General features: G+C 42.1%; 1 protein-coding gene across 1 annotated transcript in view; it reads left to right on the top strand.

Moving 5' to 3' along the window:
- LOC103918602 (proactivator polypeptide) overlaps window positions 1-24,855 on the top strand; it is a 25,667-nt gene extending 812 nt beyond the window's left edge. Inside the window, exons 2-15 of the mRNA XM_009325981.1 lie at window positions 10,583-10,716; window positions 11,772-11,846; window positions 12,533-12,658; window positions 12,928-13,122; window positions 14,062-14,205; window positions 14,747-14,803; window positions 15,961-15,969; window positions 17,587-17,700; window positions 18,675-18,770; window positions 18,974-19,160; window positions 19,349-19,500; window positions 21,114-21,194; window positions 21,779-21,886; window positions 22,482-24,855. Of these exons, the coding sequence (XP_009324256.1) occupies window positions 10,583-10,716; window positions 11,772-11,846; window positions 12,533-12,658; window positions 12,928-13,122; window positions 14,062-14,205; window positions 14,747-14,803; window positions 15,961-15,969; window positions 17,587-17,700; window positions 18,675-18,770; window positions 18,974-19,160; window positions 19,349-19,500; window positions 21,114-21,194; window positions 21,779-21,886; window positions 22,482-22,517 (1,514 nt within the window). The 3' untranslated portion in view covers window positions 22,518-24,855. The remainder of the gene's footprint in view (window positions 1-10,582; window positions 10,717-11,771; window positions 11,847-12,532; window positions 12,659-12,927; window positions 13,123-14,061; window positions 14,206-14,746; window positions 14,804-15,960; window positions 15,970-17,586; window positions 17,701-18,674; window positions 18,771-18,973; window positions 19,161-19,348; window positions 19,501-21,113; window positions 21,195-21,778; window positions 21,887-22,481) is intronic.
- Window positions 24,856-25,314: the final 459 nt, after the last annotated feature.

The following is a 25,314-nucleotide window of genomic DNA, read 5'->3' as shown; positions in this document are numbered from 1 at the left end:
CGCCGCCCTGGCGGTGGCGCAGCCCGGTGTGGGGCCTAACGGTCCCGCCAGTACCGCCGGGGGAGCAGGGACTGGGGCGGGAGCGAGCGGGGATTTCAAGGACGCCTTCCTGTGGTGGAAAAGCTGTATTTGGGGTGGGGGCCAGTCACCCAAGAATGGCGATCTATTCGCAAGGAGAAGGGGAAAGTCCCCGTGAGAAACCAGCCTTTCCCACTGCTGGTAGGGAAATAACTTCCTGATGGCACTGTGGTAGCATCGGGTCAGTTTGTATCCGTATCTGACACTAATTGGGCAACTCTTATCACCTCCTGGAGCCAAATAAGAGCAATTGGTAGAAACTGTTTTTCTGCCAGCAGCTCTATTTATCTTTGGCACTTCAGGGATAGGTGGGTGTTAATCCTCTTTCAGATGGCAAGAGGTAGCCTTTTCTGTTGCATGCTTTTAGCAGCCTCATTTCATTAGGGTCTCCTGCTCCACATGGAAAATTCCACTAATGTTGCTGCTTGCTGCCTTGTTACCTGTTGCTGAGGTAAAAGTGGTGGTGTGGGAATAACTGATATTCTGCTTTTAGCGTTAGGACTAGAGGTTAGAAAAGGCAATGCTTGTATTTTGTACTTCGCAGAAGCTAGACAGAGCTACAGAGATGATTCATAGACTGACTGGAGCGGTAATACACCTTCAGGTTGTGGTATGGAATGGCTAGAAACCCCAAAATTGAAGGTTACACGTGATTTTTTGGAGAATTTTCCTTTAAATAAGACAATTCTAAACCTGGAGCTTACTTGCTTATGAGTTTAACCTGCAACATTTCACAAGTCAACTAAAAAAAAAAAAGCTTGATTAGCTGTTTAAAAGCCATAGGAATAACCAACTGGCAGACTACAGTAAATTTTGCCTCTGGGATCTTGTATGATTGTACTTAAGTGGAGTTTTAATATACTGATATGTGGACAATTTAATGGAGAATTTCAGACTTTTCAGTCTGGAAACAAGAAAGCAAATGTCAGCTTTCACTCTGCATATTTATCTGCTTTAATAATACGACTTTTGTGTCTGCTCTGCACTGAATTAACTGCCATCAATCACCATTTCTATTGGGACTGTTTCCGAATCACTAAAATCACTGTAGTTTCTTGTGCTTTAAAAGTGAAAAGGATTTGCCTTGAAGTATCCACCAGGTTTCCCATTAGTGTATTTAGGGAAATTGTAATGAGAAACCAGTTCAGCAATGAGAGTTAGCTTGGTCTACCTGTTAAAGGCATGCGTATGCAACTGAGCATAGCAGACAACTTGTTAGGCCTGTTTTTCTTTAGGAAGTCACTGTTTTAACAAAAATAAACACCTGTCTTTTTTCACCAGGGTTCTGTTGTGAATACTAATTGACTCACCTATGATAGTATCGTGCAGATTTTTCTGAAGATTTTGCTGTGACAACCTGAAACACTTTTCACCTACTAAGCTAACTAATAAGCTGTATCAAAATCTAGCCACCCTTGGCGTATCCTAATGGAGTTACTTGGCTGGCTTACAGCATGGCTGGTAGGCCATGAGGGTTTTTGGTTGACCTACTTACAGTGCTTCTGTGCATCTTCCCTTTAAGGGAGACATGAAGGAATTAAAGCAGGGTGTACAGGACTCAGGATCTCCAGACTACTGATATGCACTTTGATTATCGCTTGTCTTTGAGACCGGGAAAGGAGGAAGGCTGGGTGCGCAGTTAAAATGAAGTCAGTTTCTCTTGAGCTGATTTTTTTTTTTTTTTCCTCTTGGTAAAATAAAAGTTAAGCTGGGAGTGGAAAGTAAAAAGTTTGAGGATGTGATTATTTCACCCCCCCTAAAATAGTAGCCTTAATCTTCCCTCCTTCCAAGATTTCCAACTAATGTATAATTCCTCTAGCAAACGCTGGTCAGAACATCTGGGGACAGAAAAATTGAAGGCTGAATTAGTCTGACTTGAATTTTCTGGAGGATGCGGAAAAAGCAGATAATTGAACTTGGACTATGCTCTGTAGTTTGCAGGCTTGCTCTAGTTGGGAATGTGGTTTCTAACAAAAAAGCTAGGCTGATGCAGCCCGCTACTGTAGATGCAATTAAGCAAACAGTGGAAGGTGTCTTATTTCTAAAAAATATATCCCTGTTTTCTTAGAGGAGTAACAGGGAGTGCTGTGGGTATGAGGCACCTCACGACTGTCATATAATGAAGCAGTATAGCACACCAGTCATGTGGCTTCTGTAAACGTGCACAATCTCCTCCTTGTTTGCAGAAGAGGTATAAATAGAAAGACTTCTTGGTTGTGTCTGGAGGAGCTGCGCAAGCTTTTCTGCCTGGTCATGGTTGCGCTCAGTGAAAGGCATGATCATGTCTGCAGAGCTTCTGAAGTCTTACGTGGTCTTTTAACAATCTCAGTTTGTGCTATTCGGCATACCATAAAGAAGCAGTTCTGGGAATCTCTGAAAACTGAGATGAGGTGGAGAGTGGAACAAGAGAGTGGGAGCTTGTCGGCAAAACTGAATGTGTCTCCATCAGGTGACGGTGGTGCCCGTTGGGACCCCCTGGGAGGTTGGACTGTGCTGTTCCAGGGAGGGTTTTATGGTATAACATGCAGGCAGATTTTTACTTTGTATCTGTGGGGAAGCAGGACCAGTTACTGCTGGCTGCCAGTGGGTTTTTGTTTCAATGTCTCACGTGGATCTGATTCTTCAAAGCAGGTTTGGGGCAACGCCTTAGAACTGCATGACAAAAAAAGGGTTTGTGTTTGTTTTTTCTTTAAGGATTTACTCGCAGTCCATTTTCTGTTTAATTTCTTTTTCTTTATGTAGCAGCTTTTGTATGCAATTAATTTGCTGCTATTTAAGATGTCGGAGTTCCTATTGCAAGTTAAAAGGTGTACTTCTGTGGTCTTTGAAGTGCGTGCGTATATTTTGAGGCAATGCTTGTCCGTGTATTTGGTCATGCAGCAATGTTTAATTTCAGATATCAGTATTTTTCTTCCTCTTGGAGTGAGGAGTATCATGTTTACACTGTTTGCCCTGACTAGTTTTTAAACTTTGTTCTCTACTTCTGTGAAAGTCTGCATATGGAGAGATTTTCTTTGAGATGCTGAGTAAATGAATCTTGCAGTGAGATTTCAAGGCTTGTTTTTTCCAGACATAACAGTTTAAAATCCCTTGACAATGTTCATATTGGGATGCAAGCTATTAGTATGCACAGCTTAGGAGTTAACACTTTCTTCTTCCCTGCTATCAACTGCTTCATCACTGTACTGCTGAGTAGGTTATTCTTTTACCTTGTGCACCACAGTTTGCCTTTTCCAGGCTCTCCTATTGCTAACTGCTGTCCTCCCTGAAGCTGCTCTTTAAAATGTCCCTTTTCATCCCTCTGGCATACTTTCTTTGCTCAGCTGCGGGAGTCTGATGTCTTCCCTTTCCCTAAGGGAGCTTCCTGTTGAGTTGTCTTCCATGTCTGGTATTCATTCTGCATTAAAGCACTTCTCCGGCAGCAGTGTGAAAAAGAGCATCGCCCCCGAGACTTTCCTTCTCTTTCTTCATGGCGGTGTCTTGAACTGCCCTTCCATTTTCTGAAATTTTTAGATGCTTCTGGACTTCACTTGTGCTTTGCTGGGGCTGTAGTGTAACCTGTGGCCAGGCATTTTGTCTTCTCTTATAGACGTGCCTCTCTGCATAACTAGCAGACTTTTCCATTCCTTGTGGTGTGAATATATTTGTCTGGTGAAGGGAGGATGTTCAATACAGAATTTCTGCAGAGACTTGCATGAAATCTGCCCCCCACCCCCCAAAAAACCCAAACCCAACCCAAAACAAAAACAGAAGGAATGGAGGTGGACAAGAAGTACGTTCAAAACATTTAGGCATATTTCTACAGGGATCTGCTGCAGGGAAAAAATGTTTCTCATAACTTCTTGGGAATATCTTAACATACAGTATGGGACCGCTTACTCCTGATGACTGCCAGATGCCCTTGAACATCCAAGTATCTCTCCTAGATTCTGTCACAGAAAAATCTTAGGCAGAAGTCGGGGCTTGTTTGGCAACCTAGTAGCAACCTCTGGTCAATGTGGAAATTATGGTTCTCTTTCAACCTTTATAGCAATTGGGACAACTTACTGGGACAGTAGAGCTGATCTTACTGTCTCGGCTCATCCTGTTCTCTGCTATCTTTAATGTTGTGATTGCTTATATGTACACAAACTGCTTCTCTTACCGTGCTTGTCTTCTGGTGAGGGAAGCAAGGGAGCATCTGTGGTAAGAATAGTGTTTTACAGCAGAGGTAGCGTACCAGAATGGGAATGTGCTCCCCACTGTGAGGAAAAGCCCAATCATGGCAATAATTCAAAACTAATTTCTTGTGAATTGCACTAGTTACAAATGTTTCAGGCTTGATATTTGATCAGTAGATACAGGACAGGAAGAGTCCGATTTTTAACTGACATCTGGAATACCCATAACAGCTAGTCAGATTTCATGTGTGTTTTCTGCAAATTGCCTGTAATCTCTCAAATACTGTGGTCAGTTTACTGCCTCAGTAATCCAAAGGCATAGTAGACCTTTGGCATGAGTTACTAGCAAGTGATGAGGTTACAACTTTTGAAATTTTACTTAAACTCACTAACTGAGCAGAGAGGCTGTGGAGTACTGAGCCCTTCAGATAACTTCAGGTTGAGGTCACTCCTTGACTCGTTGACACTTTGTAAGATTTGTTGAAGAGAAGTTGATCCCTCTTGACTTCTTTAACTTAAACACACTTTGCTTTTGCAGTTCCCTAAAGAAATGGGGAAAAGTCAGTAACTGAGCACAGAATGGCAGTCTGATGCATTCACTTGGTCTATGGGCATTTCTGGGAGATAATGAATAGTCTTTTTTTTAACGTTGCCAAGTGGGACAGCCTGGGAAAGAGCATCCTTCCAGATGAATATGTTAATATACTCAGAACAAATTAGACTGTCATAAAAGCATAAGAGCTGACAGCACCTCAAGTTATCTTCCACATTTGACTTCAACCCATTAAAGTAAACAGCAGCTCAGCTCTTTCGTTTTCTTGCCAACTGTAGGTTAATTTGTCTGTAAAAATGCTGCTCACACTGAGGTTTTTCTAGCAGTTTGGTTTGGAGGAGGCTTGAATCTTCAAGCTGAATTTCTGTGTGTTCTGCATAATAGTTTTCTAGTTTATTCTCTGGCTCTTCAGGGAATCTGGTCTGGCCCATATAGAATCCCTCTTCATAGAAGCTTATATAAGGTGTTAACTTTTAAGCACGATCACAAAAGTCTCAGTAGTAGATTCAGTACAGCTTTGGAGGGGATTGCTTAGGATGTTTTTCTGAGAATCTCGGGAAGAAATTCAGGCTGGCTCTCCCTAGAAGAAGAATAACAAATGCTTGAGAGAAGGGAGGGTTATTCTCAGGAAGAGTAATTACCTAACAATTTTCCAGTAGCTGTCCTTGCAGAATGGTAATCCAGCCATTATAAGCTTTCTTCTAGATTCCTGTTTCCTGAAGAGGAATGAAGAACTGAACTATGCTTTCACATGCGTGGCTCTGTAAGCTTTCCAAGTAGAAAAGGTGGTAATTGTCTGAGAGGGCTGTCACCTCTATTTCACTAACTTCTGAACATATGTTAGCGTTTCCCTTCCAGATGCCTAGTGTCAAGGAAGGAGATTGTAGTTGGCACTTGCTGCTTTGAAGAAGTACCTGGGAGTAATGCACAGTCATCGAAGTAAGTAGGATAGTACCACTGTGGGAGCAAGTTGCAGGTTTCCCTTTGTCTTTGCAGCCCTTGAACTGGATTTTACGTGAATTCCTTGGCAGGGCCCCATGAGATATGCAGTAGCTGTCACTTGTCAGGACTGTGTTACTGGTGTTCTGGCAGTATTAGGTTGCTGACCTGGGCCTCAAAGAAGAGGTTTCTCCTTCCTTTTCTGCTGTTACCCTTCAACTTGTGGAGTATTTTGATTACATTGTTTGGCTTCAGGCTGTGTTTCTGAGGCAACGCTTGTTCTGGGAGATGGCTTCTCTTGTCTGTCACCAGCATTGGAGAGGTCAGAGTGGGTATGAATCTCTTTTTTTGTTTGTTTTTTGTTTCGAGAAGCTGCAAGTGTATGCAAGCATCCTAGGGTGCTTGTGGGCTGTCAGCTTGGCTAGAAGCCCGAAAGCTGAAGTCTTTCACATCTGAAAGATGTACCCTTTGTACATGGATTGCATTTCTACCCCCCTTCTCCTGCCTCCTCCATTTTCTTTCACTGCTTAATTTAGGAAAAGCTTGGTGGAGCAAAGACCATTCGTTCTAAAATTGAAGAAACCACATCTCTGAAGCAGTTCAAGAAGAGAGGAGCCAGTGAAGAGGACGAGTAAAGAAACACCCTGGCCTTCACAGATAAACTTGTTTGGTGCTCTAAAAATAGTGGCTTGCAAGAGCTTTGGGGAAAGGGGGGAGGTTTGGGTGGGCATGACACGTGACTGTTGAGAGCTAATCTACAGAGAAAGGAGAAATCTATTTAAAAATGGATGACCTTAGATAAAGAATAATATATAAAAAAGGCATGCCAGAGATAACTAAGAAGGTAATCCCATTGGGTTTATCCAGCAAGCATTAAGAGTTGTGTGAGGTAACTGGCAGTGCTTTGTTTTCTCTTTCTCACAGCTTGCTGCTGCTGGGGATGTGAAATACCACATTAAGGTGTCACTCTTCTTGCAGCAGAGGCTGTTCTGAGGGAACAGGCAAGATAACTGTTAAGACTCAGAACTGTTTGTTCTGTGGTGAAACAGCACAAGGTCTTAACACACTTCACATTACAACAAAAGCAAATATGCCAGTAAGTTTAATATATGAGGAAAATGCTGTTTCATAATTAAATAGGAGAACAAGCTAAAGGGAAAAAGTAGTGGGAACAGTCAAGGATTTCAGGCTATTCTTTTTTGAATCCGCAAGATGTGAATTAATGCAGAGTTTTTTAGTTTTGTTTCTGTTTTTCCTAGGACATTCAGAAAGGGAGGGTGGATACTGTTGCAATGAAGGTGCATCCTTTCATATTAGACATTGAGTTATGTAATAAAAATATTACAACACAATAGAGAATAAACTAATACAAGCTTAACTATATTTAAAGTCACTGTGGAAGATGGAAGAAAAGAAACCATGCTTAGTGCATGTCGTCTTTGTTCTGTAACTGCTTTCTAAAATGTGCCCAGCAACGTGTGGCCCTAACAAACAAATTTGCCTAGTGACCGTTTGACCAGAAAGATCTGTACTGAAAGCATCAAATATAGAGTTGTCTTCTCAGAAGGAAAGAACTTCCTCAGTGTCCTTCATAACTGACAGGATGCTGCTGTTCCTTAATTTTCTGTTTTCTGTAGATAAGTGTTCATCCTCATGGCATAGCTGATCAGGTTTCCTGAATCTAATGGCTTTTTTGATGGAAAAATTATGAAGGTACATTGGCATTTCATCTTGCTCTGATGTTGTGCAGGAGTGAGGACTTTAAATAATACCAGTGGGAAGGTGTTTGGGATGCTTACTTGCATTCTAAAACTAGTTTTCAGTGTTCACTGGCTTATGAACAGTTCAATGCTTCTCATTCTTCATTGTCCTTCCTGGTCTCAAGCTCTTCTGAGATTTTGTGGCTTTGGTCTCCAGTAGAGGATTACAGATAACATTAATGTCCTTATTCTCAAATCCGAAGTGTCTGTGTGCCCAGTGGCAGTGCTTTGAGCAGAATCTGAACAAAATATGGCTGTGTACACCTCTTCTGAGAAATTACTCTTTTCTCCTTCCAAACTGGTGAGACGTGATGCAGGGAAGCAGCACAATCAGAGGCATCAAGTAGTTAAGGTACTGTCAAAAATCAATCTAATTTTAAGACTTTTTTTTTTCCCTTCTGAACAGAATTAACTGCAACCTGCACTCTGCTCACTTCAAAAGGTCTCAGACTACTGCCTTGCTCTTTGGTTTTCTTCTGCCTCAGTGTTGTAACCTGACAAAACCCTGCTGCCCTGCCGATACCTTGCTGTATCCTGGCATGTCAGAGCATTAGTGACTGACTCTGTGCGAGCATCTGTGTGATACAGAAGCCGTGCAGCGGGGAATTTGCTAAAGACATACAGCCAAAAAAGCTGATAAGTAAGCATAGATCTGAAGCATAGTATTTCTTTTGTCCTGCACTTATAATGACCAGGTCAGAGGCTACGAGGAAGAAGGAACAAGACTAGCTGTTAGACATTGTGCCAAAACTGGGTATGGATCTGAAAAGTCATACAGTGACAGGATCTTAAAGTAAGAAAGCCAAACAAAAACTGAAAGTTCATTAAGAGCTAGATCAAAACAGTGCAAGTTACAGCATGAATTCCTCAGTTTGGGTTTTAAACGGCTTCTTAGATCAAGAGTTTGAGAAACTGCTTGGAATAACTTATTTTTATAGTTTAGTTTTGTAGTTTTACAGTGTGTTTCAAACGGGGGAGGGGGAGTAATCTTTTGATTTACAGAACTAAAGCTATACTTGTAGATAGTTGGAAGCCCTTAATTCCACTGTTTAAAGTCAAGGTCTTGCTTGACTTTAGCCAGACTTTGACTCTGCCTTGCAGAGCCTTCCTACCATTGTTCAATACCAATATCTGAAAGGGAAGAATAACTCTTTCCTTCAGCCAAGTGTATACTTCGTTATTGTTGTCCTGCCAGAGCTGACAGCTATTTGGCTGGCCAGTCTGACTTTGAAACTTAACTATTCCTAGTGCTTCCAGATCAATAATGCTGTAATTTAGAATAGGCTATCTGTAAATATTTTGCTAACCATACATTATTAGAAGGTTTGAAGTGTTATTCCTACGGTCTTATAAGCAATCCCAGTGTGCTGTCTTGCCAACGAATAATATGCAATCTAGGCTTTTTGCTGGGAGACAGAGTGGCAAACTTTATGCTCTTGTGTAGAAGATTAAGTATGCAAAGCTCATTTTTCAGAAAATAAATGGGTCATTCCTCTGTGAAATCCAGTGTAAACAGGCTTTATAAATCAACAGCTGAGAAGGCTGCAGAATGCCACCTATAAAGCAGTGTTTATCTGGCTCTGATGTGTAGTGGCTATGTACCTAGTACACGCACTGGTAATTCAGCCATTAAGTTGATCCTCTAATTGCTTAGAACTGAGATGCGAAAAATGGAAAAGAGACTGTGCATCTGTCATAGATGCTTACTAGAAGCTTCGTAGGAATCAAACAGCTTAATTCCTGCTTCTTGGTTGACAATGTAATTTTACAGCGTTTTGTAATGTGTAAACAGCATTGATGTGAAGATAATGGCTCCTAAACAACACCTATACTGCTAATAGGTTTGAATGGGCTTTTTTTTTTTCTAAAACTTTGACAGCAGTGCCTTGTAAGCTTAGACCATGACAAATTTCCTTGGAGCCTGTCTGCTGTAGGATTTTAGGAGTTGTTTCTTCATAGGTTAGTGCAATGTAGGAGACTGCTGAAGAAACTGAGCCTGGCAATAGATAGGATGGTTTTAGAAAACTGGGAGAAGTTGGGTGTCCAGTCCAGACAGCACAATAAAAAAAAAAAACCCAAACAACTTGGAAAGTCAGCTAAAAGGTGCAGTTGATTAATTTGTCCTATTACTTACTAATAGTGCAGATCTGCTACATTTCTTTAGAAAGACTGTCCAGAAATGGTATTCTGTATTTTAGTTCAAAACTTCATAGGTTGCAAAGCAATTCCATGTGGGGTGGGAGGTAACGTCCAGACAAGGACTTGTACTTTTTTTTTTTCACCCCCACAAATTTTTCTGTGCATGCTTGAAGAACCTGACCAAGAGGAAAGAAAGTCTAAATATATTTAATGGGTTTAAAAACTATATGATAGAACATGTCTCACATTGTTTTCTGTCCCTCTTTTGCTTTGACTTTCTTGAAACTTTCTGTTTATGATCAGTGTTTTGGCCTGCACCTGGCTTTTAAGTCCTCCATGTAATGTGTGCATTGTTGTGGCTTCTAATTCAATTAGTTTCCTAGTTCTCTCAGTTGCTGTATGAGAAAAGGATGGTTCACCTGGGAGAAGGAATGCAGACAGCAATTACAAGCTGGATGTGACTGCTGGTTCAGAGTTGAAGTGACTGCAAGGACAGTAGGACAGGAGAACAGGGGGTTGTAGCTTTGGGAATTAGCTGTCTGAAGCGTAGTTTTCTGCAATGAGCAGTTTTTTTGTTTCAAGTCATCTGGTAGTTCTTGTGTGCTAAGCCAAGTGGGGGTTTGGTTTTTTGTTCTTTAATTTTTTTTTTTTTTTTTTACAAAAGGTGGATGATGGGGGAATGGACTGTTGAGGTGCTGAGACTCAGGCACTTCAGTAGAGAAGCTCAGCTGTTATGGTTTTTCTGAGTTCTTTGGCTGTGTAATCTGTATTTGGGACTCATTCTTGTGTTTCAGGTCAGAAATTGATGGATTGAAATGTGCTTAAAAATGTTAGTAAACCTAAGTGGTGTACTGGAGAGGTTGTGGTTACACTGTACAGCATTAACCTGCTTGCTCTGGAGTGGAAATCATTCGAGTGTGCAACTATGAAAGAGCAATTCTTTTTTTTGGCAGCTGTGGCAAGCCCTGTTACGTGGCAGAAGGACTGTGTGCAGGGTCCGGAGGTATGGTGTCAGAGTGTTCGGACAGCATCGCAGTGCGGAGCGGTGAAACACTGCCAGCAGAATGTCTGGAACAAGCCTACTGTAGTAAGTATCAACTACTGAGACTTCCTCCCACCTGTAGTTGAGGTAGCTGGTTTCCATATGCTGATGAAGACTTCTAAAGTCTCTGATAGGAGTTAAGTGCTACATCTGACTATGCCTTGGTTACTATGCCTTAATTTGGGTGCTAGATAAAGGCTGCTTTCTACTTCTCTGCCTTGGACAACTTGTCTGCTGCCTTCTCCTGTGACCTGTTGCACAATCACTGAGCAATGTGTGGAATGGAACTAGTGGATTTCAGACTCGTTTCTCTTTATTAAACTGACTCCTAATTCATAGATCCTTTTCTTATTCTTAATTTGAGCAATGCCAAACTGATAGGCTTATTACGAAAGAAGCATACAGCTTTTTTAGATCTTTCTTGTAAGTTAATATTCCACAAAAGATGCAGCATATGCTAAATTATGAAAGCCATGACAGTAAATAATGGTACAAATGTTACAGTTGGTGTGGCTTTTCAGGTTGCATTTGTACTAAATATGAGTGCTGCTTTACTAGATGTAGCTGTAGTTTGTGGTATTGTTTCACAATTTTCTAGGGGAAAAAGGCATTTTACTTACAGATGCATTCAGTCCACCTTGGCTATATCTGTGCTGAGATATGTTTCAGTTTGTGGAAAAGTAGGGGAAGGGAGGAATGTCAGAATAGCAAAGCACAACTAAAATGAGTGAAGCTGCCTGAAGAGTTCTTAGGTTTCTAGTAAGTGTGAACTCTTTGAAGAGTAAGGTAAAAGAGGTTCAGGAGAAGGCTCCTCAGGGCAATATACTTTATACTTCAAGGGAGGTGGGGCTAGGTGAAAGGAGCAAGTGGTAGCATGCCTGCTTCTTCGTACCATTTTGATTTACTGGAGAAACTGGAGCTGGACATGCTTGGAATAGCCTCACTCTTTATTTAAAAACACCTCTTCCCACCCAGCTTCGGCCAGTATTTATTCTTTAATTTCAATTCCAAATGTGATGCTTGTTCTTTGCTTTGTTAGTCGCATGCTGCATTTACAGGTACTTAATTCTGTCTCAAAGTAACTCGACTTCTCTCTCCAGAACAGTATCCCTTGTGACTTGTGTAAGGAACTTGTGACAGTGGCTGGCAAGGTTTTGAAGGATAATGGCACTGAGGTAAGCAGAGCTCCCCTTCTCCTTGCCCCAAGGCACTATTTGATTTCATTGTTCTAACAAGATCGCAAGGTGAGGGGGTAGAAGAGTAATCTGCATGATGTTTTCCCAACCTAAGCAGCAGATGTTGAAAGGGGCCAGAGTACACGGGAAAAGGCTTTTAAACAGCCTCTTCTGGTTTAGAGGTTAGCAAATATGACTGTAGATGCTTAATAAAATTGTTCCTGTGCCAGTGGGCCATCAATCTTAAAAGGTGGGATACTGCAGTCTCTAGAAGTGGATGGTTACACCAAGTGGACTTTATTTTGGTTGTGGGCGCTTCTTCCCTTTTTCTTTTGTGAACCTGGGTGCACTTTGTATAAACAAATCACTGTCCCACTAGTCCATAATTTCACTTCCTCTTCTTAAATGTAAATGTTCTATGCTGCAAGACTGTGTTGTGCAGGCCTTGCAAGCAGTATTTCATGTTTTTATTTTGGCAGGGTCTCATCAAAGGTCCAGGACTTGGGAAAATAGACCTGTAGTGTAAAACCTTATTCTAGTTTTCTTGTCAACTGCCTGGACCTATCCGAGTCCAAAGGGCGCTTTTTAGGCTTTGTGCTGTGTGTTTTGGGAATGGAAAGAGCATTTGGGATAGATATAGAAATATTTATATTTTGATAGTCTATAGCCCACCTCATCTTTTATAGGATGAGATCCGCTCTTACTTGGAAAAGACATGCGAGTTTCTTCCTGACCAAGGCCTGGTCTCTGAGTGCAAAGAAATTGTGGATTCCTACCTACCAGTTATCATGGATATGATCAAAGAAGAGCTAGTGAGTAGATAACAATTTGCAACTGTTGGAATTAAAAGTCGTGCTCCTGTTGATGTCTGAATTTCTCTCCTACATAAGATTGTGCATATGATCCTTCAATCCTGTATGAATCACTGACGTTGCAATTAACGGTGTAAATTTGAGACTGCTTCCTTGCTGTGAAACATTTTCCCTTCCTATAAGGTTTCAGCTGAATGACTCTCTAATCTGAACTTGATGTAAAAGTGCCATCAGTCTAGAGCTTTATGTATGTATCTTATCTCCCCTAGGATAAACCTGAAGTTGTATGTAGTGCCCTCTCACTGTGCCAGTCCCTTCAGAAGCACCTTGCAGCAATGAAACTTCAGAAACAACTCCAGTCCAATAAGATACCAGAGCTGGATTTCTCTGAACTGGCATCCCCATTCATGGCTAACGTGCCTCTTCTCCTTTACCCTCAGGACAAACCCAAGCAGAAGTCTAAGGTAAGGATGCAGTGCTATTCCAGCGTGCAGAAGTGCGTGTTTTTTTGCTCCAGAGCTTCAGCGCTCCTTTGTGTAAGAACTTACTGATGAATCTTGGTAAGGGATTGTTGTACTGGGCACAGATTAAGCTGATGTGCTTCACCCGGGTGACTCTCTCCTACTGAATTTTGTGCTGCTGCATACAGACAGCTACCTTTTTCCTTAACCTGTGGGTTTAAAGCTAAGTAAGATGATAGCTGCAGCCCCTGTGGACCATATGTATAATCTTGGATTAACAACCACAGTCTATGAAGACAAGTCTTGTGCTGGGCTGTTCCCATCCAGGACTGTAGTAGTCAAGCAGGTCTTACTGGAAACAATTTCTTTTGAGAGCAAGTTTGGCACCAGTGTTCAAAGGAAGAATAATTCTCTCACATGGAGTGATCTGCTAGCTGTGCCCTTCAGGGGAAGCAATCTCTGAATCCAGAGGTGACAGACTGGATCAGAAAAGAACAAATAGTTGACAAAGGGGAGTAGATGAGACAATGAACTTGTGAGTAGAGGCTGAGTCTTGATAGCAAGCCTAGATATGGGAGTTAAGCAGTCGAGTGGGTGGAGAACAAGCAGCTGTGGGTGCAGCAGGTAAGATCTATGCCAGATTTAGAAACCTTCCCACTGTGGTCTGTAACAGAACCAAGACATTTTTGAAGATTGGGTATCTTAACAGTTACTTCAGGTTTCAGAGCCAAGTAGGTACCTAATCTCCATCTAGTGGCTCATGCGCATACCAGCAGTAGCTTGTCTATTTGTATTAGCTCAGGCATTTAAGTATTCTGTAGAGTATTTATGAAGGTTTGTATATAGTTCAAAATAGCTTTTAAAACTTGATAGTAACTGAAGCTTCTAAAACGTGTTATGTGAAGATATGTCAATTTAAGTTTCCTTTCGCTCTTTGTCCAGGGAAGTGGGGATGTATGCCAAGATTGCATTCACCTGGTTACTGATGTTCAGGAAGCTGTGAGGACAAACTCATCTTTTGTAAAGTCTTTGGTTGCTCATGCCAAGGAGGAGTGTGACCGTTTGGGACCTGAAATATCTGATATGGTAAGCTATCTTTTTTGTTTAAAAATCTGTTCCTGTATGCAAACACAATAGTTTGTTCAGTGCCTTAATGCTCTCAATGTAATCTCTATTTAATAAAACAAAGGAGAGTGTGTCATGTGTAGGATATGTTACACAGTATAACAATAACAACACTGAAATCATAAACTTTCTGGTCAAGAAAGTTGGGTGGGGTGGTGTGTATGGGACTGGGGAGGAGGAAAAAGACTCAAGATTGCTGCTAGACCTTAAAGGCCTTTTTCATAAAAATTATCTGGCAGGGTAATGTGGTCATATCATTGAGGGGGAGTGCTTTTGCCCTGAGAGGGAGAGAAAAGGACTTGTCAGATAAGCAGCTATGTGTGCGATGATTGTGTAACCTGAAATGCTGTCTTATATTTGGGACAAGCTCTGAAAGACAACAGAAGGGTTATTAAGTAGAGCAGGTAAATTAATACCTTGAGATGTATTAGAAAATTCTAGATTAACTCTACAGCTTAAATGGTTTGATATTTACAAGACCTTCTTTTCCCACTTCCTGCAGTGCAAGAACTATATCTCTGAGTATTCTGACTTGGCTATCCAAATGATGATGCACATGGTAAGATCAGTAGAATATAATATTTGCTCTCAGTACATTTTTCTGCTTTGTGCAGCTAACTTATTTGGAAACAGGAAACACTTACTTCAGTAAAAGTCTGGGGAGAGCCCTTGCTCTGTAAGTCTTGGTGTTAACGCTTTGAACTTGGCATTTAATTGGATAGTAACTTCAGTCTCAGAATGCTTTCTCTAGTACTTTCCTTTTCTTTCACAACCACTTCAGTGGTGCAAAAGGCACTCTAATCCTTTGAAACACAGAAGATGCATTACATAGGTTCCTTCATAATCTTTTATCTCAGTCCTGTTCTTAACACTGCTTCCCCCCTCCCCACCAAATGCTGTTAAGCATATTAGAGTTGGTCTTCGTCACAGTATTGCAAAATTGGTTCAAGTGTTAGAGATAATGTGTCTATTTGAAGCAAGACTAAATGTCCTTCTTCTGGAATTGCTATCTCAAGACTCCTGCTCTCTGGGCTCTTGATAGGAGTCATGGAAAGTGAGTGGTACTGCACCAGCTCTGGTCTTCTGCAGCAACATACAATATATTTTACCTCTGACTGCCTCCATAGCACCTCTTTATCCAGACATCTCAAAGCCTCTTAAAAAAAAAATGGGTAAGCCTTTCCTTAGAGAATGCAATGCCTAGATGCCACAAGTAACATAACAAATTGTAGGTGAATTTGAGTAGAGTATGTGGCTGACTTGAACCTGAATTTGGCAATACAGTAGCCTTTTTTGTTTCCAGTTGCTAAAGGCTACTTAGAAGCTCGTACTGCTTAAGCATTTGGTGGGGAAGCAAATCTTTGTTCCAACAACAGTTCGTTTCTCATTTTAAGCATTGCGATGCAGTGTGTTGTTAATACCTGAAATTGGAATATGACTACACCTTGCATCCGGCTGAGTGTTGTTCAATCTCTTTGGAGGTAGTCTTGCCCAGGGTACTTTAATAACTTCAAATGAATAATGCTGGTTAGCACTGTGCAATTAAATGTGAGTTGCTGTAGCAATGCTAAGGATCTTTGGGGTGGGGACCATGTCATATTCCATCATCTTCATGGAAAGAGTATATGCAGTTCCAAGTGCTTGACATTTTTTTCTCTTAACTGTTATCTTTAATTTCTCCTTTCTTCCTCTGTCTCCAATCTCCCCTGTCAACAGAAGGATCAGGTAGGTGAGCAACTTGCCTGTGGTGATAGCCTGCTTGTAGTTCACTTCTTGCTCTTAAAGGGCTTGTAGTTCACTTCTTGCTCTATTAGCTGTGTACATGGTGTGATTGTACTCAGTGTTGACAGATACAAGGGATATTTATGTGATTAAAACAGAGAAAGACTATAGACTTCCTCTAGTGGATCAGTCCTACTTCCAGCTCCAGATACCAGTTAGTGCTACTAAGATTTCAGCTTGATTATGCTTTGGCCAGTAGAGCAGAAAACATGCTCACTTTTGTACAAGAAGGATAGATGTGGAAAAAGCATGCCGGCGGCTCCTGTCAGCTTCTGGTTTAAAGTCTGGGCTCAAAAGGGCTTGAGTGAAACTGTCCCTGGGTGTTTTCTTGGTTAACCTTTAAATCTAGGCCAATGGTATAGATGTTTGGAGTATATGAATTGAAAAGAAGATGTGGGAGGCCTTTAGGCTCCTGCTTCCTAGAGCTATTTGGGCTTTTAATTTAACCAGTCCTGGGAGACCTTGTGTCTGTCATCTCTCTGTGAGAGAACATGTTGTGTGTATGTGGGTGTTGCTGTAACATTAATATCTGGAAATGCTTCTTACAATGCGTGAACCAAAGGGCTTGACTTAAAGGTACTGCCTGGAGTAGTCTGAAGCAGCACTGTATCTTTGAGATACTGCTTTTGCCTGTGCATGAGGTTTTGGCATGATATATTAACTGTTGCATAAGCCTTTGCTTGATGCCCTGGTGACAGGGTGGGGTATGATCTTCTAGGACCAAAGGTAACTTTTTTTAGCTTAAGTAGACTTTGGGTGGGAAAATTCAAGTTTTGTGTATTACCCTGTATAGCCTTTCTCACTTTGCGTGACCTCCTTAGAGCAGTTTGCCTCGTGTCCGGCATTTATTTTTGCATTTAGTAATGTATGTTTCTAAAACCTTTGAGAAAGACTTGGAAAGCCTTTTTAAAGGCTTTGTTTCTGTTTGCTGTTTTCCCTCTTACTGTAAAAAGAACACTTGAAATACAGTCACTGTGTAAAAAGGGTTAGGCTTAGGTTTTAACATGGTTAACTTTTGTTTCTTATAGGCTGTGTTCAGTAATGCGGGAATCTGTTTCTGTTTGCAAAATGGGATGTTACTGGATGCTTTAAAAAAGGTAGTTTGTGGATGAGAAAAGGAGTCCTTTCTTCTAGGCATTTCTTTCAGCTTTTGGGTGAACTCAGAAGTCAGGATAATTAGCCTCTTCTGTGATTACTTAAAGCTTTCAGGGGAGCAGCTTTGTGGATTGCAGGTCTAATGTGATGCTGGTGGCCTGTTTTGGTGTTGGTAGCTCTTAAGTCAACTCCTTTGAAGGGCTTGCATAGTGTACTAGCTCATGGTAAAGTGGGTTTTTTAATGGATGTGGTCTAACCTCTTCTTCTTTTAAAGGAACTGCTAAATTTCATCTGGTAGTTGTCCTGCCTATAACCATATCAAATGCTTTGGCAATACTTGAAGTAGTCATGAAAGTAGTTGTGTTGGAGCCTTTTAAAACTTTGTTCTCTGTGCCTGCCTACAGGCTCCATCGAAAGGGCAGAGTCTTCTAGACTTTTAAAAATTTCTTATACATCTCTTTCCAGCAACCAAAGGACATTTGTGCCATGGTTGGGTTCTGTCCTTCCATGAAATCTGTTCCCCTTCAGACTCTGGTGCCAGCTCAAGTGGTTCATGAAGTGAAAATGGAAACTGTGGAGGTAAGATGGACCTTTTGTAGTCAACAGCTTTGCCTTCCTTCTTGCTTTAGTGTAATGAACTGGGTGAAACAGAAAAATATGAGCTTTTACGCATAGAATAATCCAAGTCTTTCTGCATATAAATTCCTGGCCTCCTCTTGTTTCTGATGCTGATCTGTGAAGTAGAACTGACTGATTTGTTAAAATAGCAGAGCCTACGCTAAACCGAAGCTATAAGGTAATACTTCAGAATTGAAATGGGAACTCTTCTTCCAGCAGTAGAGTATAGCAGCCATTCTAAATGACGCCTCAAATGTTAGAGGGCGAATTGCTGAATCTGAGTTTTGCTCTACATTTGGAGTTACGCTTTGATCCCTTTTAAAAATGGGACAGCACTCTGCATGTGGAGATGAGCGATCAGAGTCAGAATGCTGAAGCTCCAAGTTTGGAGAAGCACCTTTAGCTTCCCATGGCCTTTGGGTGAGACATGGGCTGAGGGTTTTTTGGAAAGGAAAGTATCTTTTGAGGACAGTTAACTTCTGATTAACAGGCTCCAAACAATGTCCCTCAAGTCCCTCAATTTCTAGGTTTCTTTTGCAAACAGGAGGGTGCTCTCAATTCTAGTAAATTTCATCCTCAATTAATGTATTTTAAAAAACCACTTCCTATTTTCCTTGACTCCAGTCACTGTGGGGCTGCTTATTTCTCCGTGTCTACTAAATTCAGCTCCCCTCCTTATACAACCTGGGGATTGTAGTCTTAATTAGTCATACAAAATGACTGTTAATTCAGAAAGGCTTTTTACTGAGACCTTTGAGGTTGGTTTTGGGTTCTGCGTGACCTTTTGAATTCAACTCAAACTGGCCAGCTAGGTAAATGAATTAGTGTGCTGCACCTGAATGTGAATACTGTTAGACTGATCTTTTACGAATTGTCCCTGTCAAATGCTGTTAAGTGCTGATTTATTGGTTTGTATGTTTCTTCTGTGTACTCAGAAAGCCACAGTTCAAGAGAAAACTTTTTCCTTGTGTGAAGTATGCGAGACCATGGTGAAAGAAGTGACTGGCCTCTTGGAGAGCAACAAGACAGAGGTGTGTAAGTGGTGGAAATGGTACCTTTTCCTAGGCTTTGGCTAAAATGGGGCTGTATTGGAGGGGGAAGGAAAGTTAATTTTATTGCCTGTTTTCATGAGAACAAGATTTCCACCCTGGGTAGGATGGAATAAGAAAACGTACTTATGAATTGAGTCAGATTTCTGTTCCTCATTTGCCACGCATCCTTCATTGTGCTTCAGGAGGAGATTGTACGTGAAATGGAGGTGATCTGCTACCTGTTCCCAGCAAGTGTCAAAGACCAGTGTAAGGACTTCATAGATGTCTATGGCCAGGCTTTGATTGACATGCTCTTGGAGGCAACGAATCCCGAAGCTGTGTGTGTTATGCTGAAATGCTGTGCAGCCAACAAGCCTCCACAGCAGCCAGGTTGGTAATGAGGAGTTGGTGGTGTTGCAAAATGAGCTAGTTCACCTATGATTATATCTCTTTTGAACACACATGCTTTAGTACTTTGCTGATGCTGCCTCCTTTCTTCTATTTGGGGGAACTACCTAAGCACTGACTTTTTTTGGTTTGTTTTTTTTTTGTTGGTTTTTTTTTTTCCCCCTTCTCAGTTTTAGTGAAACCTGCAGGTGGCTTCTGTGATATCTGCAAGATGGTGGTAGCTTATGCAGACAAAGAACTAGAGAAGAATGCCACGACAGCTGAAATTGAAGCTTTACTGGAAAAAGTCTGTCACTTCCTGCCAGAGTCTGTCAGTGATCAGGTAAAGTGCTTTTGTAGGAGGCAGGCTAAAAAGCAATGGTCTTGTTGATGGTTGGGAACTGTCCTTGTTGATTTGTTGGGTTTACATAGGTCCTACAATGACAATTAGGCTCACCTCATTTTCCGAGTGTTTTCACCTGATATTCTGTCTACATGCTAATTTCAGGTCCGTCTCTCAAGTGTCTCTACTTGTGCTATAAATGTCCAGGTACTCATAATAGAGGTCTCCGTGTTTGGCTGACTGCCTTGGTCTCTGACTGGAGACAAACTGTCCACAGGTGCAGCTGGGGACTGGCTTGTGTTCAGCAACCTGATCCTTCTTACGTTTTTCCCTTCACTAGTTAGCACCAAAGCACAGCAGCTTCTCACGTGCAGTAGAGCAAAAAAGAGGGAGCAGGCTTGATCTGAGGCAGTCAAGTGACCACACAGGCCTTGCTGTGTGGCAGCCTGCCTTCCAGTCAGAACAAGGCAGATAGAGGTGAACAGAAGGATGAAACATCTTGCAGAGTATTTGGGAAAACTAGTGAGCAGGTTCTCATGGTGGTTTTTGTAAGAGTAATCAGTGTAATGCAGGTCAGAGTTGAAGGACTCTCTCCCTCTGCTAGAGGCTGGAAGGAGTTTGGGGTGCAGAGGGATTAGGTTGTTGCACTTCCTGTCCTTGGGGGTTGGCAGTCCTTTGAATAGATGGAGACTTTTAAGAGCCTGAATTGACTGGCTGGATTGTTGTACTAATTTGCAGTCAGTAAAGGTTTGCCTGGAAATCCTCAGAGAACAGTGGGTGGGAACAGCTGAAGGTTTTTTTTCCTCAACACTGATCCTGTTCAGGGGATTAATAAAGTAATTGGAAGTAGGCTGGCATAATTCCAGTGAGACAGCAAAAAGCAACACCTGTTAGGCCACTGCTATCAAGACTTACCTGGAAATCTTATTAGGTGGCTCTGAGTGTCAGCAAGTCGCAACTGCTTTTACATTTAACTAGGCATGCAGTATACAGGCTTAAAGCAGCTATGAAACAGCTATTCCTGTTAACTGCTCTGACGCTGTTGAATAGCTGTGGTTCGCTTATTAATTGGTGCCGTTAGTCTCTGCTGAGAACACCAACATCTTTCTGTGCTTTGGAGATGGTCTGCCCACTAGAGGGCTGACTGTTATCGATGAAAAGTGTTTGTGCTGCTGCCTGGTCTGAAGTGAATAGTAACTACTTGGGCTGAAAGTGCTTAAGAGTCATTGCTGCATTGCTGCCATCCTGTTCAGGATGTTTGCCTCTAGCTTGTTCAGTGTGCTTTCCTTTGAGACAGCAGTGATCTCCACAATTAGAGACTAAGCTTTGCAAATCAAAGCCTGTCCTGCTTGGTTCTTTTCCTTTTTACCCCTTTCTCATCATAACCTGTCTGCAGAGAGCTGCAGGCAGATATGAGCTAACAAAAAATGATCTAGTTGTGTGATTAGTGCGATGCTGAGTCCTTTTTGATCTGCAGAGCTCAAGCCTCTGGTTTATCAGTTTGGGATGTATTATTGGGGTGTTTGGAGTAGTGTACAGGCCTGCCTGCTGAAGACCGTATCTTCTTTCTAAGGTTTTAACAGGACAATCTCTCAACCTGTGTTTTGTTACAGTGTGTTCAGTTTGTGGAACAGTATGAACCCGTGGTTGTGCAACTCTTGGCAGAGGTGATGGATCCCACTTTTGTTTGTACTGTGAGTATTGCGTTTAGCTCTATTGAGTACGGGCTCTGATACGGTCCTGCCTACTCTTCTGTACGCCTTTCAGTGCCTGGCATGAAGAAACTCTGCTGGAATAAAAATCAGCATACTGAATGCTTGGAGCAAATGCGGTTGTGCAAAGCCTTGGGCTTACTGAATGGACAGCTGTCTGGCTGCCAGCCTTGTGCAAGGAAGGATAGAAGAAAAGAGCTGCCAGTGGTTATCCACTGTTGAGGTTCAGTAACTAGGTGTAGTGTGCCCTGAATGTGATGAGAGGAAGTTAAATGACATTTCTTGAGAAAGGTCCCTTTCTAGAAGCTCTGTTTCTTGAGACTTAATATGAAGAATCAGTTGCGGTAACTTAATTCTTCCTCGTGTCAGATTACTGCTTCATGTCTACTTGTTCTGCTGCAAGTGTGACTGCAATTGTCAGTTGAGCCATGGTACTGTGGGAGCTCCTGAAGCTACCTCAGTGTTGCTTCCCCAGTCGGTCAGGTGGAAGCTCAGACATAAGGCTGGAGTTGAAATCTCTTGGTGCATATAGAAAGATGCTGACTCTGCTGCTGTTCTTTTCACAGAAACTTGGAGTCTGTGGATCAGCTAAACGGCCTCTCGTGGGGGATGATGCTTGTGTCTGGGGTCCAGGTTACTGGTGTAAGAACATGGAGACTGCTGCTCAGTGCAATGTATGTAAAGCAGGATTCTGCCTCAAGTTTCCTATTGGTCTTTGGTAGCTCCTTATAAACTACTTTTCTGGCTTCTATGCCACACTTTCAGGTGGATGAATTCCAGTTTCAGGAAGCAAAAGGGTACTGGCTAGATGTGGTTGAGTTTAATTAGAAGGTCTTCCATAGCCCTCAGCTTTCTTAAAGCAGACTGTTTCCTCTCCCTTTCATTCCTATCCCCTACCCATCTGCTAGCATTTCAGAATCTATAGTAAGGTACAATGTGAGCTTTATATTTAGTCTGTGTTCGCACAGCCAACAGATTGTGTCATGACCTCTCATCAGGCTCTAAACATTGGCTTCCAGTATTGCTGTGGGCTGATGCTTTTTTTGCCAGGCCTTACTGGCTAAGGGTCATCAGCATTCTTTCCTGAAGCTTCTGGGTGGGGACGAGGTTGTTATTTATTGTATCCTCTCTGGAATCACTTATTTTAAGAAAAACAGAGTTGCTCCCAAGATCTTGGCTCATAATAAGGCGTTGAATTGTATGTGTAGATGCACACTTTTTTGCAAACAAGGCTTTTTCCACTAACATACACTGTTTCTTTCCCTTTAGGCTGTTGATCACTGCAAACGTCATGTGTGGAACTAGAAGAAGAATTTCCAGTTCTGAAAGTTTGCCATGGCTCTTAAAAATGTGGGCCAAGGTTGGCGGAGAGCTGTATCTCAAATGTCCCTCCTCTCTGCCTCATTAACAATTTGACCTTCAGGTTCCTTTATTGTAACTCTTCTGTAGCAGCGCTGCTGTTGAAGGATCAGATCTTCATTGTTGACTTAACAAAGATATTTCTGATTGTACAGTTCAACTCATTATGCTCCTAAAAATAGTCAGTGTGTTGTAGATTTTTAATTGGTAGGCTGAAGTGTTTTTTTAGGTGCTGGGAAGAATGACAGAGAAGGTGAAATGAGACAAGACTCATTATTATCTTTTGATTTAAAAAAAGAACAAGATAGCAACTAAACTTTCAAATGTCTTTCTGTAGTCAGCATTAGGAAGGTTACACGCTTTGCATTTTTAACATCTGGCTGGAATATTTTCTGTGTAACCGCAGGAGAACTCTAAGGGATAATGTTGAATCTGGGAATCCCTTCGGCTGGAATTTTCAAAGCTCTACAGATGCAAAGGAGGGGACTTTGTGTGCCCAGCTAACTTTCAAAGTAACTGGTACCTAAAAAGATGCATTTGCATTTGAGTGACCACGCTTTTGCATTTGAGTGACCACACTTACGGCTCCTGGTGTTATCATAGCTAAGGAAACCCTCCCTCAACCTTTGATCATGTCCCTTTTATTTCCTTGGATTACTCGGTCTAAGCATGGGTGTTCTACTGTCGAGCCCTGTACAGTGGGATTTCAGTCTTTTGAAGCATGCTGACGTACTTAAGGAATGGCTCCCTTTTTTCTTATCCTAGTTGCTCAATTCTGCTTAGTCTTGCAGCTTCCTACATGTAGCCAGCCGGGTGCCAAGTAGGTGGAGCGAGCTGGGTTGGTAGAAGATGGAGGGGGAAAAAGTCAGCAGGGGCTGTGCATATGTCAAAGTGAGTTCAGCATAGAGGGCGGAATGCATGGGAAAATGGTTTTTGTTGTAAACTGCCAGTTTGTTTCTTGATCTGTTTTTCTCTCGTAGCATATTTCAGTCATCTAAAACTTCAGAGACATTATGAGGCTTGCGGGCAGTTTCATTGCTGCCACCTGTTCTCACCGACACTCATCCTTCTGAGTAGTTTGAAGTATAAATTTTTTCCAGAGTTCCCATTTCTGTTGGGAAATGCGTCTGAGTAGCAAGCGGAGATGGCAGGTAAGAGCACTGTAGTAGGTATTTGGCAGCTCTGCTGGCATACCTGACAACCTGCCTTTCACGCCTCTGCAGCATCCCACTGAAATGGCCTGAACTTCTGAACAAAAGCCTTTCAAGGCAGGCTGCTACCCTGGAAACAAGTCAGGCCCTTGAGGTGTAGGGGCCTCGAGAATGAGAATTATGCTTGTGTTGCTTGAGACGGACCTTGCATCCCCTACCAACGTTTAGTGCGTAGTTCTGATCAAGTTAACCCCCAAAATAGAGGCAGCAGAGTAGCTCTGAGGAGACCTTTGGGAAAGAGGAGCTGGGCAGAGGTGGAGCTTTGAAAATTCCAGTCCTGTTCAGAAAGGTGCCGGCAACTGCTACTGTTCCTGTGGTGTCTTGGGTGAGGCGGGAGCTCCAGTAACAGTGCTTTAGCAGCAAGCAAAGTAATTTTCATGCAGTTTAATGGAAAACCACTTGACTGCAGCTTTTTTGTTACTATGTGTACATACTAAACATCTAGGCGGTGTTGATGGATAGCAATACCGGTTTGTCTTTCCTGTTTGCGTTTGTACAGAACACTGAAGTTGGTATGGCTTTAAAAAAAAAAAAAAAGAAAGAAAGAAAAAAAAGAAAAATAATTTTCCCTAAAGATGTAAAATACCTGCAGCTTTCTGACTTGGCAGGCTTGTGCAGTGGTTCCAGCGGTGTATCGCAGTTGGGGTAGATATGCCAGATAGGAAATGGGCTCTCTTCAGCATCGCTGCCCTGGAGGTACGGCTTGTGTTACACCACGGCGTGCAGTATGGTATTTGATCTTTTAAACTGGATGGCGTTCTCTTAACGTGAATTTTTTTGGGGGGGAGGTAGGGATGGATTGACACTTGCTCTTACAGGTTGGCAAGGTTTTAATTTTCTTGGGTTTTTAGTAGTAAAGGATTCATGCTAGCGACCTGTTGGGCAGGGTGAACTGGGGGAAATCCTGTGCTAGCGCTGGGAGTCTCTTTAGTTTTCTCCCTTCCTGTGGACCGTGGCACCTGACCCGCTTGAGTTATGCTGGGAGGACATGTGCAGTTGCTTTCTAAAGAACATTGTCTTGATTTTTGCACAAAAGCTTCCTTAATGAACAATAAAAACTTCTATAAACCGGTAAGTTTGTGTGTTTCATTTCCTTGTGTGCTAGTTGCTGAAGGATCTTGTTAGCTTCCCCTTTGCTGCAGAGCCAGGAGAAGGCACGTCCCAAGATGTCACTGGGAATCTGGGGCTGAATGGCAGGATTCAGGTTCCCGTTGAGTTGCCATCGCCTTGCAACATGCGTGTCCCATCAAGCCTTTGTTATACTGAGCACAGTTGTAGGTTAAAGAGGCTTGCCAGGGATTGCCACCGCCGTTCTCTTCCCTGGATGAAAGCAATGCCTGATGTGAGGCAACAGCCCCGTGTTGCAATTTCTCTGCCTTGCGCAGGCTGGAGGGAGTTCTTGCTGAAGCTGCTTGGTATCAGGCTTAGTGCTGACTTGCATTTAATGTGGCTTTCCTTTTGTCTTTATTCCTCGCTTTATTTTGAATAAAATAATTACTTTTTAAAAAATGTTTTAAGCAAACTACTTGGCT

The sequence above is a fragment of the Pygoscelis adeliae genome, unplaced genomic scaffold, assembly GCF_000699105.1.
Source record: "Pygoscelis adeliae isolate BGI_AS28 unplaced genomic scaffold, ASM69910v1 Scaffold4, whole genome shotgun sequence".
Taxonomy (NCBI): Eukaryota; Metazoa; Chordata; class Aves; order Sphenisciformes; family Spheniscidae; genus Pygoscelis; species Pygoscelis adeliae.
Note: the sequence above shows the minus strand (reverse complement) of the source record. Positions and strands in the feature narration are given on the sequence as shown.